At 48.9% G+C, this 26296-nt stretch overlaps 1 protein-coding gene across 2 annotated transcripts in view; it reads left to right on the top strand.

Annotated features, from left to right (window-relative positions):
* Nucleotides 1-26296, top strand: part of LOC147112208 (tripartite motif-containing protein 2-like) — a 320620-nt gene that overhangs the window by 278821 nt on the left and 15503 nt on the right. For both annotated transcript variants that reach the window (XM_085999868.1, XM_085999867.1), the window contains one exon: nucleotides 17602-18325. In XM_085999868.1, the coding sequence (XP_085855994.1) occupies nucleotides 17602-18325 (724 nt within the window). The remainder of the gene's footprint in view (nucleotides 1-17601; nucleotides 18326-26296) is intronic.

The following is a 26296-nucleotide window of genomic DNA, read 5'->3' as shown; positions in this document are numbered from 1 at the left end:
ACCAAGATATGGTCTGTCTCCTTCCCCCAGGACTATTCTTAATTTTGACAGGTCATCCAATTCTTTGAAATCTGGGGTTGTAAGACTGAGCTTGTCAAAATATATGTTTCTTGTTTTGTTGAATTTTTCACATTTTAGGAGGAAGTGCACCTCTGTCTCAACCTCGCCGGCCAGACAGTGATCACATATTCTATTTTCTTTAGGTTGCCAGGATTTCTTGTATCTTCCTTTTTCAATTGCCAGTTGGTGGTCGCTTAGAGTCATAGAGTCATAGAGTAATACAGCACGGATAGAGGCCCTTCGGCCCATCGTGTCCGCGCCGGCCATCAAGCCCTGTCTAATCTAATCCCATATTCCAGCATTTGGCCCGTAGCCTTGTATGCTATGGCATTTCAAGTGCACATCCAAATGCTTCTTAAATGTTGTGAGGGTTTCTGCCTCCACAACCCTTTCAGGCAGTGAGTTCCAGACTCCAACCACCCTCTGGGTGAAAAAGTTCTTTCTCAAATCCCCTCTAAACCTCCCGCCCTTTACCTTGAATCTATGCCCCCTAGTTATTGACCCCTCTACTAAGGGAAAAAGCTCCTCAGCATCCATCCTATCTATGCCCCTCATAATTTTGTACACCTCAATCATGTCCCCCCTCAGCCTCCTCTGCTCCAAGGAAAACAAACCCAATCTGCCCAGTCTCTCTTCATAGCTGAAGCGCTCCAGCCCTGGTAACATCCTGGTGAACCTCCTCTGCACCCTCTCTAACGCGATCACATCCTTCCTGTAGTGTGGCGACCAGAACTGCACACAGTATTCCAGCTGTGGCCTAACCAGTATTTTATACAGCTCCATCATAACCTCCTTGCTCTTATATTCAATGCCTCGGCTAATGAAGGCAAGTATCCCATATGCCTTTTTTACCACCTTATCCACCTGTTCCACCGCCTTCAGGGATCTGTGTACTTGCACACCCAGATCCCTCTGACCCTCCGTCTTGCCTAGGGTCTTTCCATTCATTGTGTATTCCTTTGCCTTGTTAGTCCCCCCAAAGTGCATCACCTCGCACTTTTCCGGGTTAAATTCCATTTGCCACTGTTCCGCCCATCTGACCAACCCATCTATATCGTCCTGCAGACTGAGGCTACCCTCCTCGCTATTTACCACCCTACCAATTTTTGTATCATCCGCGAACTTACTGATCATACCCTTTACATTCATATCCAAGTCATTAATGTAGACCACAAACAGCAAGGGACCCAGCACCGATCCCTGTGGTACCCCACTGGCCACAGGCTTCCAGTCACAAAAACAACCTTCGACCATCACCCTCTGCCTTCTGCCACTAAGCCAGTTTTGTATCCAATGTGCCAAGGCACCCTGGATTCCATGGGCTCTTACCTTCTTGACCAGTCTCCTGTGCGGGACTTTATCGAAGGCCTTACTGAAATCCATGTATACCACATCCACTGCGTTACCCTCATCCACACACCTAGTCACCCCCTCAAAAAATTAAATCAAATTAGTCAGACATGATCTTCCCTTGACAAAGCCATGTTGACTATCCCTGATTAATCCTTGCCTCTCCAAGTGGAGACAAATTTTGTCCCTCAGGATTTTTTCCAATAATTTTCCTACCACTGATGTTAGGCTCACTGGCCTGTAGTTCCCCGGTTTTTCCCTACTACCCTTCTTGAATAATGGCACTACATTAGCGGTTCTCCAGTCCTCTGGCACATCCCCTGTGGCCAGAGAGGTCCTGAATATATGTGTTAGAGCCCCCGCAATCTCCTCCTTTGCCTCACACAGCAGCCTGGGATACATTTCATCCGGGCCTGGGGTTTATCCATTTTTAGGCCAGCTAAAACCGCCAATACCTCCTCCCTCTCGATGTTAATATGTTCGAGCATATCACAGTCCCCCCGCCCTATTTCTATGTCTACATCGTCCTCCATAGTGAAAACAGATGCAAAAAATTCATTTAGAACCCCTCCTACATCTTCCGGCTCCACACACAGATTGCCACTTTTGTCCCTAATGGGCCCTATTTTTTCCCTAGTTATCCTCTTACCCTTAATATACTTATAAAACATCTTCGGATTTTCCTTTATTTTGCTCGCCAGTGTTATTTCATGGCCCCTCCTTGATCTCCTAATTTCTTTTTTAAGTATCCCCCTGCACTTTTTGTACTCCTCTAGGGCTTCCTCCGTCTTTAGCCTTTTGTATCTACCAAAAGCCCTCCTTTTTTTCCTAATCCATTCTCATATATCCCCTGACATCCAAGGTTCCCTGTGGTTTTTGGAACCACCCTTGACCTTTACGGGAACATGTTGCCATTGTATGATCTCAATCTCCCTTCTGAAAGCCTCCCATTGCTCCGATGCAGATTTTCCTACAAGTAGCTGATCCCAGTCCATTTTGGCCAGATCCTGCCTTATCCTATTAAAATCGGCCTTCCCCCAATTTAGAACCTTTATTTCCGGCCCATCCCTGTCCTTTTCCATGACCACCTTAAATCTTACCATATTATGGTCACTATCATCAAAGTGCTCACCTACTAGCACTTTTTCCACTTGGCCGGCCACATTCCCTAGAATTAGGTCCAGTACCGCCCCCTCTCTTGTAGGACTTTCTACATGCTGGCTCAAAAAGCTTAGTCTGTATCTGGTGAGGGTCTGTCTCTGTTTTGTGTCTCTGATGGTCGAGAGATAGTCTGCCAGTTTATATTCTCTTTTTAGGGCCCGGTAGCATTCTAATCTGCTTTGGCTTTTGGTTATTTTGTTCCAATGTTCCAGGTAGGTTTCTTTGCATTGTTTAATGATTTGGTTCACTCGGATTGGTGTTTGGAGAGCAGTGTTGGTCTGGGACTGGTCAGGGTCCGGCTGGGTAGGAGTACTTAGTTTCAGTAACAACTGACTCAGGGGACTCATTTCTGGGTTCAGCTCTTGGGTCTGGAAGGCTTTAAAATGAAGGGTGTCTGGGGAACTAGATTTGAGGTGATTTAGAAAGTTTAGTGCTCGTTTTTGGATGTTTATTATCAGTGGGTATCTGCCTAGTTCGGCTCTACATGCATTTGTTGGTGTTTTCCTTTGGGTGCGAAGAATGCTTTGGCAAAATTCTGCATGTAGGGCTTCTATTGTGTGTTTTTCCCATTTAGTGTAGCTATGGTGATTGAGTGGGCCCCATACTTCACTACCATACAGCGCAATGGGCATGATTATACTATCAAATATTTTGAGCCAGATTTTGATTGGAATTTGGATGTTGTAGAATTTTCTTTTTATTGCATATAGGGCTCTTCGGGCTTTTTCTTTTAGTGCATTCACTGCTATGCTGAAGCTCCCTGATGCTGTAATGGTTAGACCAAGGTAAGTGTAGCTCATAGTGTGTCCTATGATGGTATCACTGAGAGTAAACTGGTATTTGTTTTCCTGACATCTGGGCCTTTTTTGAAAAATCATGATGTTGGTTTTCTTTAGATTTACTGTCAGGGCCCAATTTTGGCAGTATTTGTCGAGTAGGTCTAAATTTTGCTGTAATCCCTGTTCTGTCTCTCTCTCTGTCTCTCTCTCTGTCTCTCTGTCTCTCTGTCTTTCTCTGTCTATCTCTCTCTCTGTCTCTCTCTCTCTCTGTCTCCCTGTATCTCTGTCTCGCTTTCTCTGTCTCTCTCTCTCTCTCTCTTTCTTTCTTTCTCTGTCTCTCTGTCTCTCTCTCTCTGTCTCCCTGTCTCTCTCTCTCTCTCTGTCTCTCTGTCTGCCTCTCTCTCTCTGTCTCTCTCTCTCTCTCTGTCTCTCTCTCTCTGTCTCTCTCTCTCTCTCTTTGTCTCTCTCTCAATTCAATTCAATCAATTCAATTCAATTTCAATTCAATTCAAATGCTTTATTGGCATGAAAGTTTACAGGGAACCATATTGCCAAAGCTTACATAACAAAAAGTACAGTTTTCCAACATTCTGTAGGTGTCAAACAATTTTGACCTTCGTTGGGTACATACAATATTAATTTAAACAATATTAATTTAAACAGTCGTTGAACATCGTTGGGTACATTCAGTATTAATTTTAAACAGTCCTCAGGTTGTGACATGTTGTTACATATTTGGCACCAAGGTATGGTCTGTCTCCTTCTCCCAGGACTAATCTTAATTTTGACAGGCCATCCAATTCTTTGAAATCTGGGGTTGTTTGGCTGAGCTTGTCAAATAATATGTTTCTTGTTGTGTTGAATTTTTCGCATTTTAGGAGGAAATGCATCTCTGTCTCAACCTCGCCGGCCAGACATTGATCACATATTCTATTCTCTCTAGGCTGCCAGGATTTCTTGTATCTTCCTTTTTCAATTGCCAGTTGGTGGTCGCTTAGTCTGTACCTGGTGAGGGTCTGTCTCTGTTTTGTGTCTCTGATGGTCTCTCTCTCTGTCTCTCTCTCTGTCTCTCTGTCTGTCTCTCTCTCTTTCTCTGTCTCTCTCTCTGTCTCTCTCTCTCTGTCTCCCTGTCTCTCCCTGTGTCTCTCTGTCAGTTGGAATAAACGGGTCTTTTTCCGAGTGGCAGGCAGTGACTAGTGGGGTACCACAGGGATTGGTGCTAGGACCCCAGCTATTCACAATATATATTAATGATCTAGACGAGGGAACTAGATGTAATATCTCCAAGTTTGCAGACGACACAAAGCTGGGTGGGCGTGTGTGCTGTGAGGAGGATGCTGAGAAACTCCAGGATGATTTGGACAGGTTGGGCGATTGGACAGAAGCATGGCAGATGCAGTATAATGTCGATAAATGTGAGGTTATCCACTTTGGTCAAAAACTGGAAGGCAGATTATTATCTGAACGGCAATAGATTGGGTGAAGGGGAAGTGTAACGAGACCTGGGTGTCCTTGTGCACCAGTCGCTGAAGGTAAGCATGCAGGTGCAGCAGGCGGCTAAGAAGGCAAATGGTATGTTGGCCTTCGTAGCGAGAGGATTCGAGTACAGGAGCAAGGATGTCTTGCTGCAGTTGTACATGGCCTTGGTGAGACCACACCTTGAGTATTGTGTGCAGTTTTGGTCGCCTTATCTGAGGAAGGATGTTCTTGCCATGGAGGGAGTGCAGCGAAGATTCACCAGACTGATACCTGGGATGGCAGGAATGACGTATGAGGAGAGATTGGGTCGATTGGACTTATACTCACTGGAGTTTAGAAGAATGAGAGGGGATCTCATTGAAACTTATAAAATTCTAACAGGACTAGACAGATTAGATGCAGGAAGGATGTTCCTGATGGCGGGGGAGTCCAGAACCAGGGGTCACAGTCTAAGGATAAGGGGTAAGCCATTTAGGACAGAGATGAGGAGGAATTTCTTCACCCAGAGAGTGGTGAACCTGTGGAATTCTCTACCACAGAAGGCAGTTGAGGCCAATTCATTAAATATATTCAAGAAGGAGTTAGATATATTTCTTAAGGCTAAAGGGATCAAGGGATATGGGGAGAAAGCAGGGGCAGGGTACTGAATTTGGATGATCAGCCATGATCTCATTGAATGGCGGAGCAGGCTCGAGGGGCCGAATGGCCTACTCCTGCTCCTATCTTCTATGTTTCTATGTCTCTCTCTCTGTGTCTCTGTCTGTCTCTCCCTCTCTGTCTGTCTCTCTGTCTGTCTCTCTCTCTCTCTCTCTCTTTCTCTCTCTCACTCTCTTTCTAACTCTCTCTTTATCTCTCCCTCTGCCACTTTCCCGCAGTCGCTCTCTCCCTCTTTCTCTCTGTCTGTCTGTGCCTCTCTCTCTCTGTCCCTCCCTGTCTCACTCTCTCTCTCTGTCTCTCTCTCTTTTTCTCTCTCTCTCTCTGTCTCTCTGTCAGTTGGAATAAACGGGTCTTTTTCCGAGTGGCAGGCAGTGACTAGTGGGGTACCGCAGGGATCGGTCCTTGGACCCCAGCTATTCACAATATATATTAATGATCTAGACGAGGGAACTAGATGTAATATCTAAAAGTTTGCAGACGACACAAAGCTGGGTGGGCGTGTGTGCTGTGAGGAGGATGCTGAGAAACTCCAGTATGATTTGGACAGGTTGGGTGATTGGACAGAAGCATGGCAGATGCAGTATAATGTCGATAAATGTGAGGTTATCCACTTTGGTCAAAAACTGGAAGGCAGAGTATTATCTGAACGGCAATAGATTGGGTGAAGGGGAAGTGCAACGAGACCTGGGTGTCCTTGTGCACCAGTCGCTGAAGGTAAGCATGCAGGTGCAGCAGATGGTTAAGAAGGCAAATGGTATGTTGGCCTTCATAGCGAGAGGGTTTGAGTATAGGAACAAGGATGTCTTGCTGCAATTGTACAGGGCCTTGGTGAGACCACATCTTGAGTATTGTGTGCAGTTTTGGTCGCCTTATCTGAGGAAGGATGTTCTTGCCATGGAGGGAGTGCAGCGAAGATTCACCAGACTGATACCTGGGATGGCAGGAATGACGTATGAAGAGAGATTGGGTCGATTGGGCTTATACTCACTGGAGTTTAGAAGAATGAGAGGTGATCTCATTGAAACTTATAAAATTCTGACAGGACTGGACAGACTAGATGCAGGAAGGATGTTTCCGATGGTCGGGGAGTCCAGAACCAGGGGTCACAGTCTAAGGATAAGGGGTAAGCCATTTAGGACAGAGATGAGGAGGAATTTCTTCACCCAGAGAGTGGTGAACCTGTGGAATTCTCTACCACACAAGGCAGTTGAGGCCAATTCATTAAATATATTCAAGAAGGAGTTAGATATATTTCTTAAGGCTAAAGGGATCAAGGGATATGGGGAGAAAGCAGGGACAGGGTACTGAGTTTGGATAATCAGCCATGATCTCATTGAATGGCGGAACAGGCTCGAGGGGCTGAATGGCCTACTCCTGCTCCTATCTTCTATGTTTCTATGTCTCTCTCTCTGTGTCTCTGTCTGTCTCTCTGTCTCTCTCTCTCTGTCTCTCTCTCTGTCTCTCTCTCTCTCTGTCTCACTCTGTGTCTCTCTCTCTCTCTCTCTGTGACTCTCTCTCTCTCTCTCTGTCTTTCTCTTTCTCACCCTGTCTCTCTCCGCCTCTCTCTCTGTCTCTCTTTCTCTCTGTCTCTCTCTCTCTCTCTGTCTCTTGCTCTCTCTCTCTCTCTCACTCTCTTTCTGACTCTCTCTTTATCTCTCCCTCTGCCACTTTCCCGCAGTCGCTCTGTCCCTCTTTCTCTCTGTCTGCCTGTGCCTCTCTCTCTCTGTCTCTCCCTGTCTCACTCTCACTCTCTGTCTCTCATGCTCTCTCTCTCTCTCTCTCACTCGCTCTCTCTCTGTCTCTCACTCTCTGTCTCTCGCGCTCTCTCTCTGTCTCTGTCTCTCCCTGTCTCACTCTCTCTCTCTGTATCTCATTCTCTCTCACTCAATTTTTCAATTCAATTCAATTCAAATGCTTTATTGGCATGAAAGTTTACAGGGAACCATATTGCCAAAGCTTACATAACAAAAAGTACAGTTTTCCAACATTCTGTAGGTGTCAAACAATTTTGACCTTCGTTGGGTACATACAATATTAGTTTAAACAATATTAATTTAAAGTCGTTGAACATCGTTGGGTACATTCAGTATTAATTTTAAACAGTCCTCAGGTTGTGACATGTTGTTACATATTTGGCACCAAGGTATGGTCTGTCTCCTTCTCCCAGGACTAATCTTAATTTTGACAGGTCATCCAATTCTTTGAAATCTGGGGTTGTTTGGCTGAGCTTGTCAAATAATATGTTTCTTGTTGTGTTGAATTTTTCACATTTTAGGAGGAAATGCATCTCTGTCTCAACCTCGCCGGCCAGACATTGATCACATATTCTATTCTCTCTAGGCTGCCAGGATTTCTTGTATCTTCCTTTTTCAATTGCCAGTTGGTGGTCGCTTAGTCTGTACCTGGTGAGGGTCTGTCTCTGTTTTGTGTCTCTGATGGTCGAGAGATAGTCTGCCAGTTTATATTCTCTTTTTAGGGCCCGGTAACATTCTAATCTGCTTTGGCTTTTGGTTACATTGTTCCAATGTTCCAGGTAGGTTTCTTTGTATTGTTTAATGATTTGGTTCACTCGGATTGGTGTTTGGACGGCAGTGTTGGTCTGGGACTGGTCAGGGTCCGGCTGAGTAGGAGTACTTAGTTTCAGTAGCAGCTGACTCAGGGGACTCTTTTCTGGGTTTAGCTCTTGGGTCTGGAAGGCTTTAAAATGAAGGGTGTCTGGGGAGCTAGATTTGAGGTGATTTAGGAAGTTTAGTGCTCGTTTGTGGATGTTTATTATCAGTGGGTACCTGCCTAGTTCGGCTCTGCATGCATTTGTTGGTGTTTTCCTTTGGGTGCGAAGAATGCTTCGGCAAAATTCTGCATGTAGGGCTTCTATTGTGTGTTTTTCCCATTTAGTGTAGCTATGGTGATTGAGCGGGCCCCATACTTCACTACCATACAGCGCAATGGGCAGGATTATGCTGTCAAATATTTTGAGCCAGATTTTGATTGGGATTTGGATGTTGTAGAATTTTCTTTTTATTGCATATAGGGCTCTTCGGGCTTTTTCTTTTCGTGCATTCACTGCTATGCTGAAGCTCCCTGATGCTGTAATGGTTAGACCAAGGTAAGTGTAGCTCATAGTGTGTCCTATGATGGTATCACTGAGAGTAAACTGGTATTTGTTTTCCTGACACCTGGGCCTTTTTTGAAAAATCATGATGTTGGTTTTCTTTAGATTTACTGTTAGGGCCCAATTTTGGCAGTATTTGTCGAGTAGGTCTAGTTGTTGCTGTAATCCCTGTTCTGTGGGAGACAGCAGAACCAGGTCGTCCGCATAGAACAGGGATTTCACTTCTCCATCCAGGAGACAGAGACCCGGTGACTCGCTTTTCTCCAGCATGTCTGCTAATTCATTTATGTATATGTTGAACAGGGTCGGGCTCAAATTGCAGCCCTGCCGGACGCCTCTTCTCTGGGTGAAGAAACCGGTGCGTTTGTCTCCAATTTTGACACCGCATTTATTTTTCAGATACATCGATTTAATAAGGTCATAGACTTTGCCCCCTATTCCACACTGAAGAAGTTTATAATAGAGCCCTTCGTGCCAGATAGAGTCAAAGGCTTTCTTGAAGTCAATGAAACAAGCGAATATTTTCCCATTTTTTGTTTGGTGTATATGTTTTTCAATGAGAGTGTGAAGGGTATAGATATGGTCGGTGGTGCGGTGTTTTGGAAGAAAGCCTATTTGATTTTTTCTAAGGATATTATGTTTGTTAAGAAAATCCAGTAATCTACTATTTAGAATACTGCAGAATAACTTCCCTAGACAACTGTTGACACAGATGCCGCGGTAGTTATTTGGGTCTGATTTGTTTCCACTTTTATATATGGGAGAGATGAGTCCTTGGCACCAGATATCGGGAAAACAGCCTGAACGTAATATGATGTTGAATAACTTGAGTACAGCACCCTGCATCTCCATACTGCTGAACTTGAGCATTTCATTTTTGATGTTGTCTGGACCACAGGCTTTCTTTAGGTGGAGAGATTTTGTTTTTGTGGCTAGTTCTTTCCATGTGATTGGGGAGTCTAGAGGGTTTTGGTTGTCTTTAATTGTTGCTTCTAATGTGTGGAGTTTTTCTGTGATATGATGTTGACTTGGGTTTGTTTCGTTTATTGGGATGTCTTTGTAGAGGTTTTCAAAATGTGTTCTCCAGATGTCGCCATCTTGGATTGGTAATGCTTGCAATTGTGTTGTACTCAGGTTATTCCACATATCCCAGAATTGATTTGGATTAATGGAGTTTTCAATTTCTTCGAGTATTTTGTGGGTATAATTTTGTGTTTTTTTCCTAATGGTGTGTTTATATCTTTTGAGGGTCTCATTGTATCTAATACGTAGGTCTGGATTGTTTGGTTGGCGATGCTTTTGGTTTGATATTTTTCTCAGGTCTTTTCTGGCATTTTTGCATTCGTGGTCAAACCATTTCTCATTTTTATTTTGTCTTTTGTAACATTTCCTCTTCTGTTTCACAAGGTCGGCTTTTACAGCTGCCTCATGGAAGATCATATTTATATCATCTATGGCCATGTTTACACCATCTCTGGTGATCTCATATAGATTTTCTTTAAATTTTGATATTTTACTTGTGAGATCAGGTGAATTTAGTGCTGTGATGAATTTATCTCCACTGTCTGGGGCCCATCTGTATGTCTGGTTTATTTTATGGAACTTACTGGGTTCCTTTTTTGTGTCTGTAGTTTGGGCAGAAAGTTTAAGGTACACATTTATTTGGTTATGGTCTGAGAGGGGGGATTGCTGCCTGACAGTGAATGCGTTGATATCGCAGGGGTCCAGGTCAGTGATTGTATAATCCACCACACTAGACCCAAGAGTTGAGGAATATGTGAGTCTCCCTAAGGAGTCCCCTCTGAACCTACCGTTAACTATGTACAGGCCTAAGGCTCGGCAGAGTTGCACTACCTCCCTACCGCTTTTATTTATTTCACAGTCAAGGTTGTTCCGATTTGCGATGGCTGGTGTGACATATAAAGGGGTCTGGCCAAACACATGGTTGTTGCCCTGTGGGTCTATAAAGTCAGGTTCACATCCGGTCCTTGCATTTAGGTCCCCACATAGTAGCACCTTACCTTGGGCCTGGAAATGGCTGATTTCCATGTGGAGAGTATCAAATAACTCCTCTTCAAAATATGGCGATTCTATTGGAGGTATGTAGATCGCACATAAGTAGACATCTTTTTTTGCTATTCCTATATTTTTATCTAATTTTAGCCATACATGTGATTTCCCCTGTTTTATCGGTGAGATGTGTTTGTCCAGTTCTCCTTTATACCACACCAAGGTTCCCCCGGAGGTTCTGCCCTTGCGTGTCTTAGTGTTCTTTACTGAGGGCACAATGATTTCATGGTACATTGGAGGACAATGGGTGGGCACGTCCTTTTGGCACCATGTTTCTGTTAACACAATTATATCAATGTCTTTTATAGCTTTTAGGAATTCAGGGTCTGTACTCTTCATCCCAAAAGTTGAGGAGCGGAGACCCTGGATATTCCAGCAGCTTATGTGGAAAGAACGCATTTATATAGTTCAAAAATGAAATAAAATGGACCTATTTTGTGGGACGAGTGTGAAAACACTAGTTTTTATAATGCTAAATGACGATTTAGTATAAATTTCATGAGGCATGCACATACTGCTATCTAATAATAGTAATAGTAATGATAAAATAACAATATTAATAATTTAGTGCATTCCTCTCCGGCTTTCCATCAGGGTGCTTAACATCGTCCTGATCTTTCTCAGTTCTTCGTCTACAGTCTGTGGTCTAGAGGGGGGTCTGGAGTCAGGTACAAAAGCACGGTTCTGTTGTTGGTTTTGTATAGGGGGGTGGGGGACAGTGGTGGTCCTGTTTGGGTTATGGCTCCCAATGGTAGAGGGGGTGGGAGGGGTGCGTCTTTTGGCAGTGTTTATGAGGTTTTTTGCGAAGACCCACATCCGCTGTTTGAGTAGATGTATTTCGTCGTAGAGGTCCCTTGTGTTGATGTTTGGGTGATGGGCCAGGTAGACGTTGGGGAGGGCATTACATCTCGTGTCGATCTCCCTGTTGGTGTTGTGGATTACATAGGCTGGGGTGTCCTTTCTGGGCAGTAGTGTGGAGATCACGATCCGCGCCTCGGGGAATTCCCTGCTGGCCTTTTCCGCCATCCTGCTCACCGCCCTAGCAGTGTCTTCCTGTAGGGTGCGTAGGTCGTTTGTGCCTGTGTGGATCACAAGCCATTTGGGGCTTCCAAGGGACTCTTTGTTCGGGATCTTCATTGCATGGCCTGTGTTGCTGCACCATTTTTTCAGGACTTGATGACCTGGGAACATCCTCTGGGGGTCCAAAAACTTCCCGTTGGAGTCGGTCAGCAGGACCGCCTGAGGGGCTGGCTTTTCAGACTGGGTAGCAGTAGTCTGGGCAGGACTCGACTGAGGGCTGGTTGTTGGCTGGGTTTCTGGGATAGGCTGTGTGGCAGGAGCAGGGTTTGGGGCCTTCGATGTGTTGTCGCAAGGTGAGGGTGTGACATCCTCGTGTGGGGGGGCATCCGACGGGTTCTGTGTCCCTGTGTGTGTTGTTTTTGTGTCATCAGGTTTTTGGACCTTAAGAGGTTTGTGTTGCCTGCTGAGTTCAATTTTCTGCCTTTCTACGGCCTCCATCGTTTTGTTTAGCTGAGTACGGAGTTCTTTGATCTCATTTCTTTGCTCCTCTACGGTCTTTCTCAGCTCGTGGATGGTGGACTCGTTTTCCGTTTTCAGCTGTTTGAGTTCCTCCTTCAAATTCTTGGCCTGTGTTTCCCTGTATTCGTTGAAATCGAGTTCTAGTTTGGACAGATTCTCCTTCAGCAGTTTGTTTGCGTTGAGATGTGTGGGGGGGGTGGAGATGGTCAGGGAGGTGTTTGCCTCTGCTGGCCTCTCTTCTTCTTCCTCCGCTTGGCTCTCTTCATTCTCTGTTCGGCTCTCATTTGCCTCCTGTCCATTGGTCCTCTTTGTGTCTGCCTTAGTTTTCAACTGGGGGAATTCCTTTTCAAAGGAGTCCAGATTTTCTACATTCCCCTGTATCATGATCTTTCCTTTTTTGTTGTAGTAGCTTATGGTTAGCAGGGGGTCATCTTTATCTAGATTTCCATCTTTACATATTTTCAGTCTGCCTCCCTTGCTAATACCTTCACTGGAGACGTGTGCGTAGTATTTTTGTAAAGTCTCCTTCCATGAGGGAACGGAGTCGGTGTAGAATGTGAGGTTGTTCTTCATCTTAGTCCCTTTGTGTGTGGTATAGTCAACGTAGAGGACCTCTGGGTTATTTTTTAGTGTTATGTCCTTATGTTTATCCTTTGCCTTATTACTTGTGCATTGCTCAGGATATTTCACTTCCCTGCTCTGTGTCATTGTAGTCGTTTGTTTTTGTCGTAGCTAGATAACTTTTTTTTCTCTCTTTTTTGTGTCGTGTTCCACCTTATCCCACTTTTAGGTCCAAAATTGAGAGTTTTCAGGGGTTCATCTTTGATATAGCTGCTCTTAAAAGTTTCTCTCTCTCTCTCACAGGCTCCTGGTTCGGGTTGTTTACCGTTTCTCTCGGGGTTTCTATTCCTTTTTCTTGCAGGTTTGTTGTTCTTTTTTCAGGTTTTTTTTTTTCCGAACTAAACTTAAATAAAATTAAACTTAGGTAGAATTAGGTAAAACTTTTTTTCCCCGGACCCGGTGTTTTCCTCTTCCGACTCTCTCACTCGCTCTCCGGGCCTCGGACTCGCTCTCTCTCCGTGCCCCAGACTCGCCCACTCTCCGTGCCCCGGACTCGTTCGCTCTCCGCGCCCCGAGCGGATCTCCTCGTGTCGTCGCGTCGGTCTCAGGCCCCCGGTTTTTCTGACTCACCAGGCTGTTTTCTGCCCTGGTCCCAGCCCCTCGGCTCGGCTGTGCAGTCCCGGCCCAGTGTTTGTCTGAGTTTCTCCGGCCCCGGAGTTTCTCGGGTTTCAGGCTCCGGGCTTGCTCGCTCTCCGGGCCCGACAGTCCCGACCCGGCCCGGCCCAGTACCCCTACCTCTCCACTCGCCTCTTTGACTGGCTCGGGCCGTTCCTCCCGATCTGGGTCTGCTCCGGTTGCTGCTCGCTCTCCTTCTCTTCGGTGCCTCGCTCGGCCCGGCTCCTCGGGCCTTTCTCCGGCTTCAGGCTCCGTGCTCCGGTTGCTGCTCGGGCTCTGCTGTGGTGCTTCAGGCTCCGTGTTCCTGCTGCTGCTCGGGCTCAGCTTTGCTGCCTCGCTATCCAGGTTTTTCCCCGGGTTTATTTTTCTCTTTCTCGCTGTCTTTTCTTTTTTCCTTTTTTCGGGTTTCTTTTTTTTTCTCTTTGACGCTCTTTTTTCTTAGGTTTTCTTAGGTGCTTAAACTAAACTAAACTTAAACTTAAACTTAAAACTAAACTAAACTGAGCTAACTTAGACTAAAGTTAAATTTAACTTTTAGGACTTTTAAACTTTTTTTCCCTACTTAGATGGCTAAATTCGGCAGCCCACCTTCAGCTCTCTCCCCTTCTCTCTCTCGCTCTGTCTCTCTCTCTCTGTCTCTCTCTCTCTCTGTCTCTCTGTCTCTCTGTCTCTCTCTCTGTCTCTCTCGCGCTCTCTCTCTGTCTCTCCCTGTCTCACTCTCTCTCTCTGTCTCTCATTCTCTCTCACTCTCTTTCACTCTCTCTCTCTCTGTCTCTCACTCTCTCTCTGTCTCTCAATTCAATTCAATTCAATTCAAATCGTTTTATTGGCATGATAAGGTACATCTTATGTTGCCAAAGCATCGAAAAACATTTATGGTTGAACACATAAACGCAGATCTATCCATACAGTGTATAAACAGATATATCCCTGAGTGTATAAATATACATTCATATAATTTGTATATACTCTTTTCTTAGATTTAATGGTTGTCCCTCTGTTTATGGCAAGCTGTAACATAGTGTGCCGCTAAGGTTACACAATTTCTCTGTTCCCCTAGTAGGTATGGGGGTTTTTGGTCGTCATTCAAATTTCTGAATTCAGGGCATATTTTTGTGAATTTTGGGTAGAAATTCTCCCTTATTCCCTGATATTTTCTACAAGCTGTGAGGAAGTGCATCTCTGCCTCCACCACTCCCTGACTGCAGTGAGAGCATATCCTGTCCTCTCTTGTCAGCCTGGTCTGTCTGTGTCTGCCTTTTTCGATAGCCAGGCTATGCTCACTATGTCTGTACATAGTCAAGGTTTTTCTCAATTTGCTATCTTTTACCGTGGTCAGGTATTCAGCCATGTTGTATTATCTGTTTAGGGCCAAGTAGCAATTGAGTTTGTTTTGGGTTTTTGTTGTTTCTGCCCAATATGACAGATATTTTTCCTTTTGCTCAGTGACAATTGTGTTGGGTCGAATTCTCTGTGCTACGATGTCACTGTCCTGGGGCTGGTTATTGTTAGTAGTGTTAGTGGTTACTTCACTGAGTCCCAGGACTAGTTGACTGAGGGTGTTCTTCTTTATGGTCCTCTCTTGGCATTTCAGGGCTTCGTAATGATAGCAGTGGGGGTTGCTCATTTTTAGGTGTTTCCAAATTTGGTGGCTCTTTTTTGGATAGTAATTATTAATGGATATTGGCCTAGTTCTGCCCTGCATGCATTGTTTACTGTTTTCCTTTGAGTCCGGAGGATACTTTTACAGAATTCTCTCTCTCTCTCGTTTTTCTGTGTCTATTCTGCCCTCTATTGGCTTGATGTTAAATTGCATCTGTGCTGCTGAATGAATGATCGAGGGAGTGAGAGTGGGGTAAGACCCTCGCTGTGGGGAGTGGGGTAAGACCCTCGCTCTGGGGAATGGGGTAAGACCCTCGCTCTGGGGAATGGGGTAAGACCCTCGCTCTGGGGAATGGGGTAAGACCCTCGCTCTGGGGAATGGGGTAAGACCCTCGCTCTGGGGAATGGGGTAAGACCCTCGCTCTGGGGAGTGGGGTAAGACCCTCGCTCTGGGGAATGGGGTAAGACCCTCGCTCTGGGGAATGGGGTAAGACCCTCGCTCTGGGGAATGGGGTAAGACCCTCGCTCTGGGGAATGGGGTAAGACCCTCGCTCTGGGGAATGGGGTAAGACCCTCGCTCTGGGGAATGGGGTAAGACCCTCGCTCTGGGGAATGGGGTAAGACCCTCGCTCTGGGGAATGGGGTAAGACCCTCGCTCTGGGGAGTGGGGTAAGACCCTCGCTCTGGGGAATGGGGTAAGACCCTCGCTCTGGGGGAGTGGGGTGAGACCCTCGCTCTGGGGAATGGGGTAAGACCCTCGCTCTGGGGAATGGGGTAAGACCCTCGCTCTGGGGAATGGGGTAAGACCCTCGCTCTGGGGAATGGGGTAAGACCCTCGCTCTGGGGAATGGGGTAAGACCCTCGCTCTGGGGAATGGGGTAAGACCCTCGCTCATGGGGAGTGGGGTGAGACCCTCGCTCTGGGGAATGGGGTAAGACCCTCGCTCTGGGGAGTGGGGTAAGACCCTCGCTCTGGGGAGTGGGGTAAGACCCTCGCTCATGGGGAGTGGGGTGAGACCCTCGCTCTGGGGAATGGGGTAAGACCCTCGCTCTGGGGAATGGGGTAAGACCCTCGCTCTGGGGAATGGGGTAAGACCCTCGCTCTGGGGAATGGGGTAAGACCCTCGCTCTGGGGAATGGGGTAAGACCCTCGCTCTGGGGAGTGGGGTAAGACCCTCGCTCTGGGGAATGGGGTAAGACCCTCGCTCTGGGGAATGGGGTAAGACCCTCGCTCTGGGGAATGGGGTAAGACCCTCGCTCTGGGGATGGGGAGTGGGGTGAGACCCTCGCTGTGGGGGAGTGGGGAGTGGGGTGAGACCCTCGCTCTGGGGGAGTGGGGTAAGACCCTCGCTCATGGGGAGTGGGGTGAGACCCTCGCTCGTGGGGAGTGGGGTGAGACCCTCGCTCTGGGGGAGTGGGGTGAGACCCTTGCTGTGGGGGAGTGGGGAGTGGGGTAAGACCCTCGCTCTGGGGAGTGGGGTAAGACCCTCGCTCATGGGGAGTGGGGTGAGACCCTCGCTCGTGGGGAGTGGGGTGAGACCCTCGCTCTGGGGGATGGGGAGTGGGGTGAGACCCTCGCTCTGGGGGATGGGGAGTGGGGTGAGACCCTCGCTCTGGGGGAGTGGGGTGAGACCCTCGCTCTGGGTGAGTGGGGTTGAGGCAGCGGGAGGTATTACTCACACTGAGCCCTACAGGGGGCGCTACAGTCCTGGCCGTCATGGAGATCGGTCACATGCTCGATGACGGCAATAACAACATGGGGTTTTATTTCCAGCCTTTAACGTAGAAAAATGGAGACCGAACGAACACGGGTGATTGGGACCAGTGGTCAAAGGCGGAGAAAGAGGGATTAGGGAGGGAGAATACAAGAGGCCAGAATTAGAGGAGCGCAGATATCTCGGGGGGTTGTGGGGCTGAAGGAGATTACAGAGATAGGGAGGGGCGAGGCCATGGAGGGATTTGAAAACAAGGATGAGAATTTTGAAATCGAGGCGTTGCTTAACCGGGAGCCAATGTAGGTCAGCGAGCACAGGGGTGATGGGTGAACGGGACTCGGTGCGAGTTAGGACACGGGCAGCAGAGTTTTGGATGACCTCAAGTTTACGTGGGGCGGAATGTGGGAGGCCAGCCAGGAGTGTGTTGGAATAGTCAAGTCTGGAGGTAACAAAGGCATGGATGAGGGTTTCAGCAGCAGATGGGCTGAGGCGGGTGGTGAGTGGAGTCGGGCGATGGTACGGCGGTGGAAGTAGGCGGTCTTAGTAACGCCGCTGATTTTTGGTCAGAAGCTTAGCTCAGGGTTGGCAAGTGGGCCTCCTCCTCGCTGCCCCTGATTCTAACCCTCAGCCCCCACCTGCCCACTCAGCACAGGGCACGGGTTAAACACAGGGACGCCTCACACACGGAGTAACAGACAGACCTACCCCCACTCCCCCCATCCCAACTCCCTCTGTCTGGACACTCCTGTCTGGACACTCCTGTCTGGACTCCGTCTGCCAGGCCCCCGCCTGCACAGCCATGTCTCGAAAGCTAACGTCTGTTCTTTAACCTCTGCCCCCAGGTCCTTCAGACTCAGTTGGAGTACTTGCTGCAGGGTCAGGAGAAGATTCGGAGCAGTTCAGAGTTCACGGAGCAGGCTCTGAGCCACGGCACCGAGACCGAGGTGCTGCTGGTCAAGAAGCAGATGAGCGAGACCCTGAAGGAATTGGCCGGACAGGATTTCCCACTCCAGCCCCACGAGAACGATCACCTGGACTTCATGGTGGAGACGGAGGGAGTCAGGAAGTCGATCCAGAACCTGGGGGTCCTGATCACCACCAGCGCCATCGCTCAGCAGACTGTAGCCACGGGCGAGGGGCTACGACATGCTGTGGTTGGCCAGCAGACCACTGTTACCATAACGACCAAGGACAAAGACGGGGAGCTGGTGAAAACCGGCAACGCAATCCTGCAGGCGGAGATCATGGCTCCAGACGGGAGCTTCACGGAGGGCGAGATCCTGGACAACAGGAATGGGACCTATGAGCTGCTCTACACACTGAAGTCTGAGGGCGACTTCACGCTGTCCGTAACACTGTATGACCAGCCGGTCAAGGGCAGCCCGTATCGCGTCAGAGCCGCCAAACCCTGCGACGTCAGCCACTCACCCGACGATGTCAAGCGCAGGGTCAAGTCTCCGAGCAGCGGCCACATTCGGCAGAAAGCCGTCCGGCGCCCGGCCAGTATGTACAGCACCGGAAAGAAAAAGGACAATCCCATCGAGGACGAGCTGATCTTCCGCGTCGGTGAGTCGTGGCAGTAACATCGGGATTCCGTGCCGGGCCATCCCGGGAGGGATAGTCGGGGGAGAGAGAGAGACTGGGGGAGAGAGCTGGGGGGGAGAAAGCGAGAGAGAGAGAGAGACTGGGGGAGAGAGAGAGAGAGACTGGGGGGGAGAGAGAGAGAGAGACTGGGGGAGAGAGAGAGAGAGAGAGAGACTGGGGGAGAGAGAGAGAGAGAGAGACTGGGGGAGAGAGAGAGAGAGACTGGGGGAGTGAGAGAGAGAGAGACTGGGGGGAGAGAGAGAGACTGGGGGTGAGAGAGAGAGAGAGAGAGAGACTGGGGGAGAGAGAGAGAGACTGGGGAGAGAGAGAGACTGGGGGAGTGAAAGAGAGAATGGGGGAGAGAGAGAGAGAGACTGGGGAGAGAGAGAGAGAGAGACTGGGGGGGAGAGAGAGAGAGAGAGAGAGACTGGGGGAGAGAGAGAGAGATTGGGGGGGAGAGAGAGAGAGAGACTGGGGAGAGAGAGAGAGACTGGGGGAGAGAGAGAGGGTGAGAGAGAGAGAGATGGGGAGAGAGAGAGGGTGAGAGAGAGACGGGGAGAGAGAGAGAGAGAGAGAGACTGGGGGGGAGAGAGAGACTAGGGAGGGAGAGAGAGAGAGTTTGGGGGAGACAGAGAAATAGAGATTGGGGAGAGAGAGAGACTGGGGGAGAGAGAGTGACAGGAAGAGAGAGAGAATGACTGGGGAGAGAGAGAGAGAGGCTGGGGGAGAGACAGAGAGACGGGGAGGGAGAGAGAGAGAGTGGGGGAGAGAGAGAGAGACTGGGGGAGAGAGACTGGGGGTGGCGAGAGAGAGACTGGGTAGAGAGAACAGATGTCGGCCATTCGGCCCTTCGAGCCTGCTCCGCCATTCAATGAGATCATGGCTGATCTTCTGCCTCAACTCCATTCACCGGCCCTATCGCCATATCCCTTGAAGCCCTTACTAGTCAGAAATCTATCGACTTCTGTTTTGAATATACCCAATGACTGAGCCTCCACAGCCCTCTGGGGTAGAGAATTCCAAAGATTCACCACCCTCTGTGTGAAGAAATTTCTTCTCATCTCAGTCCTGAATGGCCGAGCCTTTATCCTGAGGCTGTGGCCCTTGGTTCTAGACTCCTCAACCAAGTGAAACATTCTCTCAGCATCCATTCTATCAAGCCCTGTAATAATTTTGTGTGCTTCAATGAGATCCTCTCTCATTCTTCTGAATTAAAGAGAATGCAGGCCTAGTTTACTCAATCTCTTCTCATACGACAGTCTCACCATCCCAGGAATCAATCTTGTGAACCTTCGTTGCACTCCCTCTGTGGCAAGTGTATCCTTCCTTTGTCTCACCAAGGCCCTATATAATTGGAGTAAGACTTCTTTACTCCTGTACTCAAATCTTCTTGTAATGAAGGCCAGCATACCATTTACCTTCCTAATGACTTGCTGCACCTGCACATTCACTTTCAGTGACTCATGTACAAGGACACCCAGGCGCCTTTGAGCATCTGCATTCCCCAATCTTTCACCATTTAGGAAATACTCTGCCTTTCTGTTTTTTCCACCAAAGTGGATAACTTCACATTTATCCACGTTATATTCCATCCGCCATGTTCTCGCCCACTCACTGAGCCTGTCGAAATCCCCCTGAAGCCTCTTCACATCCTCTTCACAACTGACACTGACACCTAGGGGGTCGATTTTCTGCCAGCCGTCGGGCGGCTTTCCAGGCGGCCGGGGGCTGAAAATCGCCAAAAAAGTGGGTCGCAACCCCCCCCCGCCTGATTCCCCGCCCCGTCCGACTTTCGGACCGTCGTTTCTCCGCGACCTACTTCAGTCCCGGCCGCCGCTGGCGGGACTGGTCGTCGGAACACTAATGACCAATTATTACCTTGTTGAAGTAGATTTTCTGGGGCCGTTGCGAATTTGGGGCTTTCCCCACATCAAACACGCCTGCGGGGAACCCCGCTATTGAGACCTGGCGTGAAGCTTGCCGGCTTGCTTGCTGTCAGCTGCAGGTCAATCGGAGAAGCTGCGATTTAAAGGGACAGCACTTGTATGTTGAAGGACCTTGTTGTTGCAGGTTTGGGGCTACTTCTTCAAGGCTTAGGCACAGCTGTGGAAGGTTGGAGCCTCACACACTTCTCCAATGTGATCTCCTGGGAAGCCCCTCTCGCCACCCTCACTCAGCGCTTCCTCAGCGGAGGCATCTACCAGAAGCGTGGGACGCCTTTTTTTCCTTCCCTTCTTGCCATTAGAGGATCTCCAGCAGCAGAGGCGGCAGCAGCAGAACCAGGAACAGCAGGATGAGCACCAGGAGCACCAGGCTGCTGCTCACTCACCCGAAGCTGCACAGGCCAGAAGGGGCCAGCACTTGGAAGTGGCTTGAGAGCACCTTGCTGCACTTTAGGGGGCCATGGGGACCCGTTTCTGCACTGGCAGTCCTACTCAGAAGGACTTCCATGAAGATCTGGTTTCTCTGTTCAACAGACGGCCAATGCTCCTCAAGAGATGTCATTCTCTTATGAGCACTCACCATGTTTTCCGTACCCTGGCGAGTTACCTCCTCCATGGAGGTTGCCAACCTTTCCATGGTGATGCGTTCATGCGCCAATGACTCCAGAAAGGCTCTGCTCATGGTCGCTATGGACTCCTCCATTCGCTCCACACTCACAGCGACCCTGGAGACAAAACCTGCCAGAGACTCCTGCATCTGTGCATGGAGATCCATCACCTCCTCTCTTGCGGATGGACCCAGAGGCAGAGGGTTGACATGCAGCTGAGCTGAGCTGGCAGAGCCCTGCACCCTCCGACGAGGACTCTCCACTGCTGTCCCTGTCTCCAGAATCTGCTGAGGCTCACTTGTGAGCTGTGAAACACCAAGTGACAACACTACTCTATGTCCCGAAGGTCCCCCCGAGGTGTGAGTGCCTGCGCTGGTGCTGGGTGCGCTTACTTCTGCTGATGTTGCGCCCTCAGAGGTTGGAGCTTCCTCTGAGGAGTCTGGCTGCACAGCCTCTTCCTCCTCCACAGTGAGGACGGGGGCTCTGGATGGCACTGTGGGGGAGTAAAGGAAGGAGTTAGAGATGTAATGCCAAGGTTCTTCTGGTGAATTCCAGCGAGTTGGCATCTGCTGACATCTGCATCCATGCAGCATTGGTCTCAGTGGGAGGCCTCTTCCTCCCTGACCTAGGGAAGAGGACCTCCCTGTGGGCCCTAACCCCATCCAATAATACCTGCAGTGAAGCCTCGTCGAATTTGGAGGCAGCTCGGAGTCTGGCACTGGCCACAGCTGCTGCAGGCTCCTCTGCCATCCTGTATGGTTCGTCTGGAAGCCTTCAGAGGATGCAGTGCTTGCTATGGACCTTGAAAGCACCATGAATGATGACATCATACTGTGGGGATTTCTGACTCGATTTGGACAATTAGCAAGGCTGCCCACATGCTGGGAATGAATTGGCCACTTGAGGGAAAATTGCGTGGAGCTGGCTGACACTTTTTTATGTGTGTCAGAAACCCCACATTCAGGGAAACCCGACCATTCCCCACACAAGCCGAAAATCGGGGCCCTAGCTTTGTATCATCAGCAAATTTGGAAATGTTACATTTAGTCCCCTCATCCAAATCATTGATATAGATTGTGAATAGCTGGGGCCCAAGCACTGATCCTTGCGGTACTCCACTAGTCACAGCCTGCCAACCTGAAAAAGATCCGTTTATCCCTACTCTTTGTTTTCTGTCTGTTAACCAATTCTCAATTCATGCTAGTATATTACCCCCAATTCCGTGTGCCCTAATTTTGTTCACCGACCTCTTGTGTGGGACCTTCTCGAAGGCCTTCTGAAAATCCAGATATACCACATCTACCGGTTCCCCTGGAGAGAGAGAGAGAGAGAAGGGAGAGAAAGAGAGAGAGCGACTGGGGGGGAGAGAGAATGACTAGGGGAGAGAGAGAGAGAGAGACTGGGTGGAGAGAGAGAGAGAGACTGGGGGAGAGAGAGAGAGAGAGACTGGGGGAGAGAGAGAGAGACTGGGGAAGAGAGAGAAATAGAGATTGGGGAGAGAGAGAGAGACTGGGGAGAGAGAAAGAACGACGGGGAAGAGAGAAAGAGAGAGAGAGAGTGACGGAGAGAGAGAGAGAGAGATAGAGAGAGAGAGACTGGTGGAGAGATAGAGAGAGTGACAGGGAGAGATGGGGCGAGAGAGAGATTGGGGGGAGAGAGACACTGGGGGGAGAGAGAGAGAGAGAGACTGGGGGGGAGAGAGAGACTGGGGGAGAGAGAGAGACTGCGGGAGAGAGAGAGAGACTGGGGGAGAGAGAGAGAGAGAGACTGGGGGGGAGAGAGAGAGAGACTGGGGGGAGAGAGAGAGAGAGAGACTGGGGGAGGGAGAGAGAGAGACTGGGGGAGAGAGAGAGAGAGACGGGGAGAGAGAGAGAGAGAGACTGGGGGAGAGAGAGAGAGACTGGGGGAGAGAGAGACTGGGGAGAGAGAGAGAGAGACTGGGGGAGAGAGAGAGAGAGAGACTGGGGGGGAGAGAGAGAGAGAGAGAGACTGGGAGAGGGAGAGAGAGAGACTGGGGGAGAGAGAGGGGGAGAGAGAGAGAGAGAGACGGGGGAGAGAGAGAGAGACTGGGGAGAGAGAGGGAGAGAGACTGGGGGGGAGAGGGAGAGAGAGAGAGACTGGGGGAGGGAGAGAGAGAGACTGGGGGAGAGAGAGAGAGAGAGACTGGGGAGAGAGAGAGAGAGAGACGGGGAGAGAGAGAGAGACTGGGGGAGAGAGAGAGACTGGGGGAGAGAGAGACTCGGGTAGAGCGAGAGAGAGTGAGAGAGACGGGGGGAGAGAGAGAGACTGGGGGAGAGAGAGAGACTGGGGGAGAGAGAGACTCGGGTAGAGCGAGAGAGAGTGAGAGAGACGGGGGGAGAGAGAGAGAGACTGGGGAGAGAGAGACTAGAGGAGAGAGAGAGAGACTGGGGGAGAGAGAGGGTGAGAGAGAGAGAGAGAGACTGGAGAGAGAGAGAGACTGGGCGGGGAGAGAGTGAGAGAGATATTGACTGGGGGAGAGAGAGAGACTGGGGGGCTGAGAGAGAGGGACAGAGAGAGAGAGAGAGAGAGAGAGACTGCGGGAGAGAGAGAGACTGGGGGAGAGAGAGAGAGACTGGGGGAGAGAGAGAGAGAGAGATTTGGGGAGAGAGAGAGAGACTGGAGAGAGAGTATTATGTCCGTGTTACAACAGGTGTTTACTGAGTGGAGACAAAACTGGAACTACTATGCAAAGTTACTTCACAGGCTTATATACAGGGGTGGTCACTACTGGTACTGCAGTATACAGGGGCTGCAGAATATAGTTCCTTCTGCAAAGTACATACACTACAATTCCTCCCCTTTTAGCTAAACAGTACATAACATTCGATTAATAATTAAATAACATATTTACAATTACAGTTGCTAGATACATTAGCTGAAGTTAAGCAATTATAAGTTCAGTCTTTGAGGAGGCTTCCTGATTCTGTCTGGGTAACGCCTCTTTGGGGTATCAGGTTCTTCTGGCAAAGTTGATTCGGGATCAACGTCGTTGTTTGGTTCGTCTGCTTCCAATATCACCGATTCTGAGGTAGATGCAATTGGTACTTCGGTTTCATCACCAGGTGTATAGGATCGTGGTGTAGATTTGACGTTTTCCAGTGACTCTAGAATCTGGTCAGCATGGCGTCTTACAATGCTCTCTCCAACGTCCACGGTATACATTAGAGGTCCTTGCCGTGTGCAGATCGTTCCTGGCTGCCATTTCTCTGTGCGGTAGTCCCGGGCCAAAACTGGTTGACCTATCTTAAAACTCCTGTCGGCCTTTCATTCATATTCTGAAACTGCCTGTTCTCCACATCTCTTCTGATGTTTGGCTTAACCAAATCCAAGCGGCATCGTAGTCTTCGATTGAAGAACATCATGGCTGGAGTTTGGTTGGTAACCGCATGTGTCGCATTCCGGTAGGCAAACAAGAAGTTGTCCACCTTGTGTTGTAGGGGTATATCTTCATTACACATTGCCTTGATAGCCTTCTTGAATGTTTGAACGAACCTCTCAGCCAATCCATTGGTCGCTGGATGATATGGGGCGGATGTGTAATGCTTAACACCATTGTTCTTTAAGAACCTCCGGAACTCTTCAGACACAAACTGTGGTCCATTGTCAGAGCAAATCTGTTCAGGCAGCCCATTTCTGGCGAATATGGTTCGTAAGACTGTGATAGTTTTTTCTGTGGTGGTTGAGGACATTTTTATTACCTCTGGCCACTTTGAATGTGCATCCACCGCAATTAAAAACATCGAGTCCATAAATGGACCAGCAAAATCAATGTGCACCCTTTGCCATGGAGATGAGGGCCACTCCCATGGATGTAGAGGGGCTTGTGGTGGGGCGTTTTGGACCTTCTGGCATCCTGTACAGCTCTTGGTCATCTCTTCGATTTCTCTATCGATTCCCGGCCACCACACAAACGCTCTGGCTAAGTTCTTCATTTTTACCCCTCCCAGATGACCCTCATGAAGCTCATTGAGCACTCTATCCTTCAATTTGGGTGGAATTACTACTCTGGATCCACACATCAAGGTTCCTCTGCACACTGACAGCTGTTCTCTTCTCGGCAAGAATGCTGGCAACAGTGGTTCGCCATGTGCTGGCCATCCCTTCACCGTTAAATCATAGACCCAGGAGAGTGTCGGGTCATTCCGTGTTTCCTTTTCTATGTTTGCATTCGTCACAGGTAGACATTCGACTATGGTCGAGTGGAATATCTCCACAGGATCCACTGCAGGTGCTTCTTCCACCATCGGCAACGGTAGGCGCGACAATCCATTAGCATTCCCATGCTGTTTAGTTCCTTTGTACTCGATGTCATATTGGTGTGCCCCTAGGAAAAGGGACCACCTCTGTAGCCGTTGTGCTGTCATTATCGGGACGCCCTTCTGAGGGTTGAAAATGGAGACAAGAGGTTGATGATCAGTTAGTAGAGTAAATTTCTGACCGTGCAGGTAGTGATTGAACTTCTTCACCCCCCACACCAGGCTGAGGGCCTCTCTGTCAATCTGGGCGTAGTTACGCTCGGCTGAAGTTAACGAGCGTGACGCAAAAGCTATCGGCCTCTCTGAACCATCAAGGAATTTATGTGACAGTACTGCTCCAATGCCGTAGGGAGACGCATCACACGCCAGTCTTATCGGTAGTGATGGGTTGTAGTGAGCCAATACTTCTCTTGAAGTGATTAGGTCTTTACTCTTCTGAAAGGCCCGCTTACATTCATCGCTCCATTTCCATGCTACTCCAGTTTGTAGTGGGGCGTTCAGTGGGTGCAGAATTGTGGACAAATTCGGCAAAAACTTATGGTAGTAATTCACCAATCCGAGGAATGACCTCAGTTGCGACACATTTTCAGGCACTGGAGCCTTAACTACCGCTTCAATTTTGTCAGGGGACTTATGTAACCCCTCTTCATCAATCATGTGGCCACAATACGATATCTGTTTCTTAAAAAACTCGCACTTGGGGCGATTGGCTCGTAGCCCATGTTCTCTTAGTCTAGTGAGCACCTGCTCTAGGTTGGCAAGGTGTTCACTGTCATTTTCACCTGTCACTAGGATGTCGTCCAAGTAACACTGAGTCCCCGGAATCCCTTGCAGGACTTGTTCCATCGCTCTTTGCCATATCGCCGGAGCTGATGCTACTCCGAATACCAGTCGATTATACTGGTAAAGACCTTTGTGAGTGTTTATCGTGAGATACTTCCTAGAGGATTCTTCAACCTCCATCTGCAAATATGCTTGTGCTAGGTCAATTTTTGTAAAACGCTTCCCTCCAGATAGTGAGGCGAAAATATCTTCTATCCTCGGGAGAGGATACTGTACTGTGTGAAGGACTGGGTTCACCGTCACCTTGAAGTCCCCACAGATGCGAATCTTCCTTGGCTCCTC

The sequence above is a fragment of the Somniosus microcephalus genome, chromosome 10 (assembly GCF_052327205.1).
Source record: "Somniosus microcephalus isolate GS21.2 chromosome 10, FLI_Smic_1.0, whole genome shotgun sequence".
In the NCBI taxonomy this organism is placed as follows: Eukaryota; Metazoa; Chordata; class Chondrichthyes; order Squaliformes; family Somniosidae; genus Somniosus; species Somniosus microcephalus.
Note: the sequence above shows the minus strand (reverse complement) of the source record. Positions and strands in the feature narration are given on the sequence as shown.